A 12902-nucleotide genomic window follows, 5' to 3' on the forward strand; every position below is an offset into this window, starting at 1 on the left:
TAATGGTGAAAAATAGAATTTAACATTATATTACTTACTTGTAATAACAGTTTTGAATTCAAAATTCAGCCTGTAAAAATCAACATCTAATATTGAATAAGATAAATACTAAAATTTGAATTTCTTGTCTAGAATCTAAGCTTTCGTTTAGTAGTACCACTGTATATATATTGTATGTAAATAAATGATTTACCAGCTTTTAATAGGTATATTTAAAGTTCCCATATTAAACGTTAGGTAGATTTACAAAACATTCAGTTTAAGTTTCTTGGAACTCGTTTAGTGCCTATTTCGTTTCTTCGATTTAAAATCTAGCTTAGGATTTTATTCGTGTATTATACGACACCCCATTAACCTCTCCGACCTATTCAAATATATTTAAAACTTCTGCTTCTAAGAACATTGTTATAAATTTTTAATCGATAACTCTTAAACTTTTTAACAAAATTACAATGTGAAATTATGTAAACAAGTTTTTTTGTTAAAGATAATGTTTTAACAATCTTTAACTGTACTTGGTTGTAACATCATGTCATGTGTGAAAGGTGAAACTACGAGTAGCTACTTAAATTTCTCTTAAAGACGAATGAAAGATGTTGAATAAAAGCTTGTAATGAAGCTCCTATGTTAACATTGTCCAATTGAAAGTAAAGCCTTGTAGGTTGCACAGCACCAGATTTCTACATCTCAAGAATAAAATGATACAACCGGTAAGAATTTCTTATAAAGATACAGCTTTTTCAGCAATCAGGGCAGCACTGACAATACAATGGGACATAACTCGATAGTTACTCAGATAAATCTCGGCCTACGCATTCGAAAGGTGTTACTTGTATGTTTCATTGTACGAGTAAGCATGCGCTTGCGATCCTAAATAGCATTTCTACGAAATCAGCCAGTGGAAACGGCTAGAAGAGGGACACTGACATCGGATCCTCACATACACGGTCGGGTATCATGGCGCCTATGTTAGTCTAGTTAGCCGACTTCGGTAACTACAAATGAAATGCATTATAATGTATGTATAATCTGCACAATGTGTAAAATCATTTATTTACATACAATATATATACAGTGGTACTACTAAACTAAATTAATAACTAGCTTAAATCTAAAATAGGCCCTTGAGGCATTGTACCAAGGATGCTGGCGGCATTTCCTCGGTGTATCGCAATGCTGATACGTTGTGCGAGGTAGCCGCCAGCTCTTCGGTCACCAGTTACGTCAACCAATTAGGTGTGGACATATTGAAGTCTTTGCTCGCTATAGTTGAGACTGAGGTACTTTGCAGGCGACGCCGATTAGCGTGGTTGGTCCTTTGGGCGCGCGATGGTTTGAACCACGCTGATCTCGCGTTCTAGCAAGTAGCCAAGCAGTTATATATACGTACTTAGGTAGTTATTGTGTCATGATCATCTTTAGCCTGTTATCTTGACCTATTTCTAAGCATTAGTATTACTATTATGTACATATATATCAGATAGAGTCCGACTGAGCTAACTTTGCCCCTACTTGCATATGTAGAGACAGCGTCATTATAAACAAAGTGTTTATAAAAAATTTAGATTAATGATGACAAAGCCACACTATGTCATTGAAAATGCCATGCAGACTTAGCTTGGTTCGACTCTAACTCCGTTTGGTTACTTTCTAAGGAGCATGGCACACTGCGTCCGGTTCCAACGTCGCTCTGAAGTTTGAGCGAGGCTACGCTATGCGCGTATTATAGCGATATCCCGCTCGACGTGCGAATCGAACGCAGTGTGCCATGCCCCTAGCCCCCTAAGGCTTATATTCTGTGGTCTACCGCGAACCAGGTTCGACGTGTTGCCTCTCTGTCGCACTTGTAAATTCGTACGTAAGCGTGACAGGGAGGCAACACGTCGAACGTGGTTCCCGGTAGGCCCTCTGCTCCTATTCTGTTTGTTCTTCATATTTGTGCTAGCCGCTATAATATGATAAAGAGCTGTCAACTTGTGCAAAAAATGTAATGCATAAATTTCAAAACACAATGAACGATGCGAGTGACAGGTAGATACGTGGTCGAACACATGTCAAAAACAATAATAGCGATTCGTCGATCACAATAATTGTTTGTCCTAGATATCTGTTGGATCACTTTCTTTGAACTATTAAACGATCACTCACGCACCGGGCCGTACCCGGGCCGAGGCGTCTGACATGTCATTTTCTATGACGGCTGATCGGTGATCACGTGGTGGTTTCCATAGAAAACAAAGCTCCGGAAGCTCCGGCCCGGCCACGGCCCGGTCAAGCGTGAGTCATCCTTAACTCAAAGTAAAATTTACCTTACCTATGGGGCCCGTGATGAGGCCTGAAGCTATAAAAAAAACATGTCAAATGTTCTTTTAAGGAACAATAGCTTTGTTTATTCCTCCATGATTCCTAGTAGAAATAAGGTAGAATTAGCATAATTCTTATTAGGTATGTAGATTTATTATTATAGCGTTAGTAGCGAAAAAAACTTAAATACATACATACAATTTTATAGATGCTCCTTAGTCTTATATTATCAAATGATGGTGCTTAGCTGTGGTAATTCCACTATCCTCTCAGTATTTGTTTAAATTATTTATTTAATCGTATGGCATGCATATAGAAGGACAAAAATGTTAGTTTAAATATTCATTTAAACTAGTTTTAGCTGTATAAAAAATCGTTTTACGCAAGCGCTGGTTTACCCAAGTTCAAGATCAGTGCAGCCGATGATGTAACTAGTTATCAGCCGCGATAACGACATGATAACGCACTCACCTGTCACGACCATGGCCACGCGACACGATGAACCCTATCGCCGATCTGTTGCCTTTTTATTGTGAAATGAGATGAATTAATGATTTATATCTTAATGTCATGAGCATGAATATCGCTTTCACAATCTATAACTCCCGCGGGAACAATATAGGCCTTTTTCCTTCCGTACACCTGCATGAAATAATATCTTTTTCGAGAAAGTGCGATGAAAAATAATATGACTGCAATAAGTAATTTAGCTAAAACAAAACGTAGGTATTATCTTTAAAATATTCTGCTTTAGCGTTTTATACACAATTGTTTGTTAAAATTATCAACAACATGCCGCAGTATAAATAATGTGAACCTATTTTTGGGTCACCCTGTAACAACGGGTGTACTTTAGGTTATATTATAATCAATTAATCACACTCTTTTCACTTTACTAAGAAGCTAAGGAAGCGAAAGTTATTGAAGAAATAATATTAATTTATTGGTAATATTGGTATAGTATGAGCTCTTTTAACGTTTAATTTAAGTAGGCATTTAAGGTATTCCTAGGTCAATTTAAGGTATTTTTAATGTGATTTGACTCAATCGAGCTTTGTGAAAACGGGTAATCATTTAGTAATAACATTAGTTAATTTAATTCAATAGAAAATACCGTAAAAAGGAAAAAGGAGTGGATGACCTCGACTTACATGGATGTCCGTAGTTAAGAAAGACCATGTAGAGAAAGAAGAATGATGGTCCCAATGACGACCCGGAACAGATAAACCTGGAGAAAATTTATTAGGAAAGCTGACCTTAAATAAAAATTAGATAATAGAAGAAGAAGGAGTTCTCCTTATAAGCGAAAATATGGTAAATCCGTCCATAAGGATATTACGAGAATATTAGCATAAACTAAAGCAACATATCTACTACATCAGTTTTCATACACCACACACCTACTTATTCAAATGCGTCATGAAGTACTTTACATATATTATTTTTATCACACCTAAGGCCCTTTCTTATCAAATTAAACACGACGTCCGTAAACGTATTTACTACTCCTAATTTACCTTGTAATATATCATCGTCTCGTTTATAAATGTCTATTCAATTCTGAACCTTACCCCTTAAGACGTGTAAACATTCAAGTCGAATAGTGCCAGAGAAAACAGAATGCTTCAGATGAGATCTGAATCCGACAGGCATCATTAGTCTCACTGGATTACAAATAGCAGCTGTCACTTGTAAAGTACGCGGTAGACAATGCTAGGACAAAAAAGTGATTCCATTAGGGCCTGGTTTCCGGGTTCCTATTTATAAACGTGGAATTTAATTGATTTATAAATGAACTTAAATTTGATGTTGAGGATGTACACAATTGTGATTTAAATATTCGTCTTCTTTTTTAAACTATAAAACATGCTTATGAGTACAAACATACTTCAAAAATCTCTTTTTGTTCAGTTTTTCTAAAATATATGACAAGAGTCGCAACTCTCTCATTTAAAAATGTATTGCTTTTCTGCAATATTCAGTTATCAAAACTGATTATAATAATCCCGTGTAAGAAATTCAATTTATCTATCCTATTCCCTGATTTGCTGCATTTTGATGTCTTTATGTTTCAGTGTAAAATTGGTTTTGACAAAGCTCTAAATTTCATTACTTACATCAAAAGTGTTGCTTTGGCACTCTGTAGGTAATAACATTCTGTGTTTATTTGATAATATTTTACATCAGTATCAACAGCAGAGTTCCAAAACAGACGTATTTTTTATTCTTTGCGGTTTCGTATATATGTAGTTAATTAAAATGTTTATCCAGAAGTCCTGTGTTTTTTTTTCTACTACTACATACCGATCAGCATTCTTACATGTATGAAGGTCGGGCTAAGTAGCCAATTAAATGGGATGAGTTTAAAATTAATTTCCGCAATAATTCTGCAAGCAGATAGGTAAGTATAATAAAGTAGGTAACAACTACACCATGACCTTCGCGAGATAAGTGCGGTTGTAAGATAAGTGTAGTAAAAGTTACTGTTGTAAGATAAGTACCTATATAGTTAAGTACCTAGTACAAATGAAACAGTATTTTTTGAGATGAGTCTATTATATACTCGTAAATTAAAGGCAAATTTTATAAATAGGTAAATTTTAGACTTATTAAAAAATACACTTTATCTTTTTGTTTATAGAACTGTTGTTTTAAATTTTATCGTGATCAAGATTTTGCCTGATTGATTTTTTTTTTAGTTTTGGATCTATCAAACCGATCTTGAATAACATTATCCCAAATTCCATTTTACGAAAACCAAACAATAAGATAATTACAAGTAAATTTTAATTTCTAAAGAGTAAGAAAAACAAATCCTTTGTACCTATTAAACAAAAAAAACACTAGAAAAGTAGAGTCTGTTTTATGCAAAATACGGTTAAGTGTTCAGGCACCATACGTTGATAAGTAATTAGGGCAAAATAATGTTCGATTCATTCCTGAAGCGCATTTTTAATTTGTAATATCTGACTGTGACGTCTGTGTTGAACTTTCCGCAGCAAATAAATGCTAACAATTTAAATCCGTTTTAATTAGTGTCTTGTTATTTAAAGAAGCATTTAGTGTTCTTTAAATAATTCTGCAGCCAAGAATCACGCAAAATCTTCTTAAGTCCAACATTTCCTTGAGTAAAGGGCAAACTCGACCGGGGCTACCGGTCCACGTCCACACAAAGCGGACAAAGCGAGATGTAAGTTGGGTTGTGTACTTAAGTTAATTCAATACAAAGGATGTAAAACACACAAAAATAAGTAGGTAAATATCAGGAGGTATATTCCGATAGTAATTTATTGTTATTAATTTTTAATGGATATATGACCTACGAAAACGAAAAAATAATATTATGAGTTATAAGAAAATAAAAATAATATTTAACAAAGTCTCGTTGACTCCTTCAAGGGTCAAACAGATCACTGTGTTATGTCTTTCCTGTAGACATACACAAGAGTTAAGGGCTATAAAGGTTAATTTTCTTATTTAACCCTTATCCACGTGAAAGGGTCCTCCTTTTATTTAGAGAACTATGATAAAATCATTGCTTACATGCCCACAAGCTGTTAACTATTGCCCACAGGAGAGAAAAATGTGCTGTTCGCGATAACACACTAGTTTTCTCTCCTGTGGGCAATAGTTAACAGCTTGTGGGCATGTAAGTAATGATTTTATCATAGTTCTTTAAATAAAAGGAGGACCTTTTCACATGGATAAGGGTTAAATAAGAAAATTAACCTTTATAGCCCTTAACTCTTGTGTATGTCTACAGGAAAGACATAACACAGTGATCTGTTTGACCCTCAATTACAAATTCATATCAGGAAATTAGGTATGCATATGCAGATAGTACTTCCACGTTACTTCCACGGAGGTACTAACGCCACTTTTGAAACTGACAGAGATCATATTCATAACAAATGCAAATATAATTCATAACCTGATATTACAATCCGAATACGCCTTTAACTTCATGTCTTCAGAAGTTACTCATGCAATGGAGGCATGTGTACAGGTTTATCTGCTTGATATATTAATCTATTAGAAGTCATTAGAAAATTGCAAACACTTCGAAAGCTAGATTGATAGGAAGTACTTAGTTAAAACATAAAAACTTGCTACACTCCAGTTGCAAGCCTTCTTTGGTATAATCATCCAAGCTATCCTGAGAAGCAATCATATTATATTTATAATTAACCCTACCATTTTAGCCTAAGTATGTGATCTAATTTAAAGTAAGTTCCCAGGAAAGAACAAAAAGTGGAGCTACCCATTAAAGGGATGTCTGTTATTGTTTCTTCATTTCGTTCAGTGCAACAGAAAGGGATTGTACAATAATTATGTTGTACTACGTTATCTACTATGGAGGCACCTGAGCAGGCGCCGGTCGGGCACGTTCTGCCCTTTTTACACAAAGTCTTAACCGCCTCGGTTTTTCTAAGCACGTCTGCCTTTTTATCCAACCTTACTCAGCCGCAGACATTACCATCGGCGCGCCGTGGCGCCACCACCGTCAACTTTTTGTACACTTACATACCATTTGCTTGAAGACCCTTTCTTAGATTGCTTATGGCCAGGAATCCAAGATGTGCGCATGTTATTTACAACTTCGATCAATATCAACTAATTACAACGCTTATTAAGTCTTCCATTGTCACGAATAAGCATTTTGTTTCGTATCTTGATGAGCATTTCTTGTGCTAGCTTTCTTTACCTTAAAAAGCTATTCCTTATAAAGAATAATGATTATGGAGGATAATTGCCTGCACTAATGACAGTGACCTCAATTTGGAGATGTTAAATCTCCATTATCTGTTTGAAGAAGGCCGGTTCCAGTCTAGGTTAGGTTATACGTCATCTGTCAGCAAAGACCGAATCGGGTCAGCTCCGAGATTAGGCTGTATACAGTACACACAGCTATCTGAGTCTGAGATAAAGTGATTACCTAGGACGTGGAGCTGGGAAATCAGAGTTGTAAAGATTAATGTCTTTATAGTGTTTTACGCAAAACTCAAGGTTGGGGAGGCCGGGCCAAAACGGGACGTGGGATAAAAATTATCAGGATGTGACTGGATTTTTTGAAATATACAACTTTATCGATGTAAGAGTTAAATTACATAAATACGTACCTATATTTTATGTCTACGGACTATATATGGTAAAATTACGGTACGAAGAAACAACTAAAAAATTTTGTACTTAAAAAAAACTGTTTTGCAGCACTCTTAATCCAGTAACTTTGTCGAATTTTGTAACCTGGCTCTTTTGCGTCAAATCCTACCGGATTTGAACTACCGTTCTGATTTATTGCAGACTTATTTATGATGTGAGCCCAATGAATAATACAAGTTTGTGACTTCGAGCGCCGAACGCAACTTTGTCAAATATCGAAAAACCCGCGAAAATTTCGGTTTTCTTTTAGATTTGGGCGATTATAACCCTAAAGGACTAGTTTTTGATAGTGCCTTCTCAGGGGGTTTTTAAAGTGGACTAGATTGGCTACAGTAGAAGACTAGAATTGTCTCTGTACATTTAATAGTTTCTGAGATAATGCCTTTCAAAGTTTATATTTTTTTTCGAACTTGTATTCGTAGGCTAAGTAAGTGCAGTGAGTATGCACTTTTGTCTCAGGCGATGCCGCTTGGCACAATTGTTTCTAAGGTCAAACAAAGCTGATTTGAGCCGGTAGACACGAGATCGTATCGTGCCTACCCCCCCAAAAAAGGGGGGGGGGGATGGTCGGCTCCCCAGGTGCAATCTATGCTATATTTCTTCCTGCTCTTAGCAACTAGGGCAAGTTATATATCATTTTCATATAATTTAAGGACGAGCACATTATATTCATACTTTAAAACGCCAAGTTAAGTGTTTTTTTTTACATTTTTAACCTTTGACTTTGGCCATAATTATATTTATATGGAAATCGTCACTCAATCCGCTACATATTTTTCCAAAAAAATGTATGACTGCCTGCTTTGAAGTGATACTTTATAGAATAAGGAATGCCTAAATTATATGAAAATATATTACTTGCCCTAGTTGCTAAGAGCAGGAAGAAATATAGCATACATTGGACCTGGTGATCCGACCCTTGCGCCTCCCTTTTTCGGGGGTAGGCACGGTACGATCTCAAGCTAGCTGGCCAAATCAGCTTTGTTTCACCTTAGGAACAATCGTGCTAAGCTGCATCGCCTGAGACAAAAGTGTATACTCACTGCACTTACTTACCCTACAAATACAATTTCAAAAAATTATAAATTTTGAAAGGTTTTATTTCGGAAACTACTAGATGTACAGAGACATAGTCTCGTATTGTAGCAAATTTAGGCCACTTTAAAAACCTCCTGAGAAGGCACTATCAAAAACTAGTCCTTTAGGGTTATAATCGCCCAAATCTAAAAGAAAACCGAAATTTTCGCAGGTTTTTCGATATTTGACAAAGTTGCGTTCGGCGCTCGAAGCCACAAACTTGTATTATACATTGGGCCAACATCATAAACACGTATGCAAAAAATCAGAACTACCGGATTGAACGCAAACGCGAAATTTATAAAATTACTGTATTATCTGTAGTAGTCCTACAAAGTTCCACATGAATCAAACTAGGCATGTTAGCAACGTCTAAAGAAGGTAACAACGTCACTTCATCATTATTCAACCCTGTATCAATTTGTTTCGAAACAACAAAGAATCGATTTAAATATCACAATGAATTGATATGAAAATTTGCACAAGTGTCAGAGCACACTTTACCCCATATGAAATGTTTGATAAAGGTGTCTGGTGTCGCACGGATTCTTTCAAAGGAAGAGCGTCATATACACTTTGAATTTCATAGACACGTAAGACCTTTTTCCATAAATATCGGAATATGGATGAATACCTACTTATTCTCTCCTCGTCGCTCAATTGATTGAAAACGTGATAAAACACGTGCCATTTCTTGATCAGCATTCCATTTTTCAATGTAATTAAGAAGAAATCGGGGATCGCTAATGTCTACGAAAGATTTTGCAATGTATTGACTTGTGCGTTAAAAATATAATAAGTGGAAGCGGCTTTATCTATATAACTGTAATAAATGAATACAATTAATGTACGTTTTAAATTTTTTAATAATCTATGAATAATTATTGTTATCTATGAATAATTACGATGGGAGAGAGGATGACGATAGTCACCAATAAGGACTAAAAATATTGAAAGTGAAAGTCTTTTATTCTTTAATTTAGGCATATTACAATGCACCTATGAATGTCAAAAACTACCACCGGTTCTAACCCTACACCATAGCCTCGAGAAGATACCGGCAAAAGATACTCGTTCGTTACTAAACAATAATGGTTTATTTGTCCGTAAACACATACATATATGTAATATCAATTAATTGATCATATACACAAGTTTAAAGTTAAGAAAGATATGTCAAGAGTTTAGGTAACAATAGGTAGATGACTCTATTAACAACTACGTACTCGTAGTTACACCCAGACAGACGAGACGCTCCCCTGTGGACAGACAATGGGTTATTTCTCCGTGTCATTGTTTCCCATCGTAACTCGTGATTACAGGGATCTAAACGCTGTAGGTACTAAATTTAACAATTGCTATGGCGCCGCTCCTCCCAAGGGAAACCGTAAAGACAAAGCAAAGTTAATGTAGGTATTTATTATTGTCTTAAGGACTCGTTTCAGCTGTGATAGAATTATTCGAAAGATTAATTACTGTATTGGTAAAATACTTAGTTTATAGCTAAAGAATTCGTTGTAGTTATGTATAGTTTAAAACTATTTCTGTTATAATTTTATGAAAGTTTTAAGAGGACGGGATAATCAAACATCTTAGCAAAGAAAAACTAAGTCTTCATACTTTATGTCACATTACAAATGATCACTATAGAATGATTATGTACACTTCAATACTATGGAAAAAGGGCTATTTAAGTAGCCTTACAGACCCAAGATAGTACCCTGTGGCACCCTTACCACGGGTCGTTCGTATAGCAAGGTGACACTTTATCGCTAGCACGTGTCTACATCTGCATTAATTCCTGGAACAGAACATCTAAATATACAAAATCAAATGTCATTAAAGAACCTTTCAAGTATCTTTCCACGAAATCAAATTCCCTGACTTGAATAAGCTTATCAATTATCACTAGAGGCTTGAGACGCTGCCCTGTGGAACTCCCAGATGCATGGATAACACTGGCGCCGCCTTATCGGCACGTGGACGTTACCTGTAGGTACCTTTATTCCAGGAACTCAATAATAAATAATAAATATCATTTGTTGCTTTGCTGGGTTTCAAATCTTTAAAATGTTTAAGGATGTTTGAGGTTTTATTATTTGGGTTTCAGGATACTCTGTTGAAATCATTCCGGCTGGGATATGAAAGTGGTTGGCGCCACCTCATCCCTTATTACGTGTACTTTTACTTTATCCTTAAAAAGTATTTTTTCCTACGTTTTATTTTTTCCTTGTATTTGTTTCACTTTTGTAAATATATTGGAGGTCAACACTAAGCTCCTACCTACACTAACTTGGCACTGTTTGGAACAAAACAACTAAAATTAGTTAAGATTAATTCTAACTTTAACACTGCTTAAAGTAATCTTTTTGCATTTTAATTCGAAAAGCGGAACTTATAAAGCGAGAAATAAATTTAGTATTAATAATAAATTTAGCAATAAATAAAGGCTGCAGACAAAGTCAAGCCGAATCGATTTCGTCACTATGTATATACTCATTCACTTAATTTTTGCAGCTGCTGCTGAATAAACATTCAGCCGTAACCTATTCATCATTCTTTATTTTATTGTTAACGGTCCGCGTACGATACCAAGGCTGTCTTATGTAATGTGAAGAAAACGTGCGAATTTGAGGCTCGGAAAGATGGTTAATTTGTATACTTAAGAAAGTGACCTAAAGTCCTAAAGTACGCGACATATTTTTTTTATACCCCTACTATATTGCGAAAGTAACACTGTCTGTGTGTAACCTATTCACATTTAAACCGCTACACCAATTAGAAAAAATTCTGTTTGGAGATTGTTAGAGTTCCAGGCAAAGATAATAAAGATATATAATAGCTTTTATCACAGGAATCATTCCTTAAAGGGGTGAAAAAAGGGGTTGTATTAACTATGGAAGTGAGATATCGAAGTACGAATTACACACCAACGAAGTCGCGAGCTTCTGCTGATAGTATAGTAAGTTATAAATTAGGAAAGCAGTACTTAATTAGGAATCTTTTAATTTAGCTACCATTCTCTTTTTCATTTTTAATAAGGGAAAGTAAAACTACGATACTGAATCCCCTTTAATTAACCGGCAAAAACCATCCAAACTCTCGCTATCACGTCTCCAGTGCTAACTAAAACACAAATCGCATGTGTCTATATGGGCACAGATTAGAGATATAATTATGTAACAGACGGCTCCGCTCTCAGATCGAGATAGCGGCCCGTCTCCACACGCACGCGTACCGCGTAGCGTACTGCAGCTCTCTGCCCGCACTTTGATAAACTTTTTTATTGAAGCCAACGTTTTTTAGTGCGTGAAATAAAGGCTTAGTGATAGCAGTTTAAATTATTTTTTTTGTATAAGTGTATTTATACCGATAAGTGATCAATACCGAACGAAATAAATAAACTTTAATGGTAATAATAAATTATATTTCGATATATTTCCAGTGTAGTCGTAACGTAAATTTAACATTTTATTTCTTTTGTTTCAGATCGAATATAATGAACGTTCAACAAAGCCGACGACCGAGCATCTATACATTAACGCTGTCTAATTACAGGCACAAAATATCATAACAGTGTTCCAAGTTGTCCGACTCGAATTACGTTACGTTATGTCATTAGCGCAATGATAAAATGCACCGGTAGTAGTATTGTCATGCCAACGACGTAGACGCTAACAGTCACTCACGACGCGAAATGACGGTGCTTAGAAAAATGGATGTGCGGTGTATATTAATACTGTTATTATTCCAAACTTTGGTGGCGTGGTGCAGCGCGAAATTTATAGTAATGCCTAAAGTGGAATATCCCACGGGCGATGTTCAAGAAGAGATCCAGGACAGCATTAGAAACTTCATACATACCGGTAAGTCTATCAATTAATCATTTAAGGTCAATGTAGGGAAGACCGGCATATAAAATGTATGGTAAGGGGAGCCTGAGGAAGGACCCGCAACGGGCCCGAAACATGTCGCCAATAGCGACTAAAAATTCATGTGAGTGAAACCGTTGTCGTCTAAACAGTCTCGTATTTGTATACGTGACGTCGCTCAGAATACAGTCAGAAAGGAAGAGCTTCACTCCTGCTCTGCCGAGCTTCTGTTAGTAGAGTATGTGTACAAACGCAAGAGTTAATAGCGACGAAAAAGCTCGTAGACGGTCTTCTCCATATTGACCTTAATAAATATTAGGGCCTCTTAAATATTGGGACCTTAAGTAGTTATTTCATCAGGATATAATGTACATTAAAATCTATAAGCATTATAAGCAAGCAGAAATATCGTACGTACGTACGTTTTGTTTAAGTATAAAAAAACATTATTGTATCTTCAGCATTTAATTTAAAACATGTGGCATT

At 35.7% G+C, this 12902-nt stretch overlaps 1 protein-coding gene across 1 annotated transcript in view; it reads left to right on the top strand.

Moving 5' to 3' along the window:
- LOC134798686 (A disintegrin and metalloproteinase with thrombospondin motifs 7) overlaps positions 1–12902 on the top strand; it is a 117931-nt gene that overhangs the window by 19403 nt on the left and 85626 nt on the right. Inside the window, exon 2 of the mRNA XM_063771057.1 lies at positions 12034–12410. Within this exon, the coding sequence (XP_063627127.1) occupies positions 12242–12410 (169 nt within the window). The 5' untranslated portion in view covers positions 12034–12241. The remainder of the gene's footprint in view (positions 1–12033; positions 12411–12902) is intronic.

This window comes from Cydia splendana, chromosome 17 (assembly GCF_910591565.1).
Source record: "Cydia splendana chromosome 17, ilCydSple1.2, whole genome shotgun sequence".
NCBI classification, from domain to species: Eukaryota; Metazoa; Arthropoda; class Insecta; order Lepidoptera; family Tortricidae; genus Cydia; species Cydia splendana.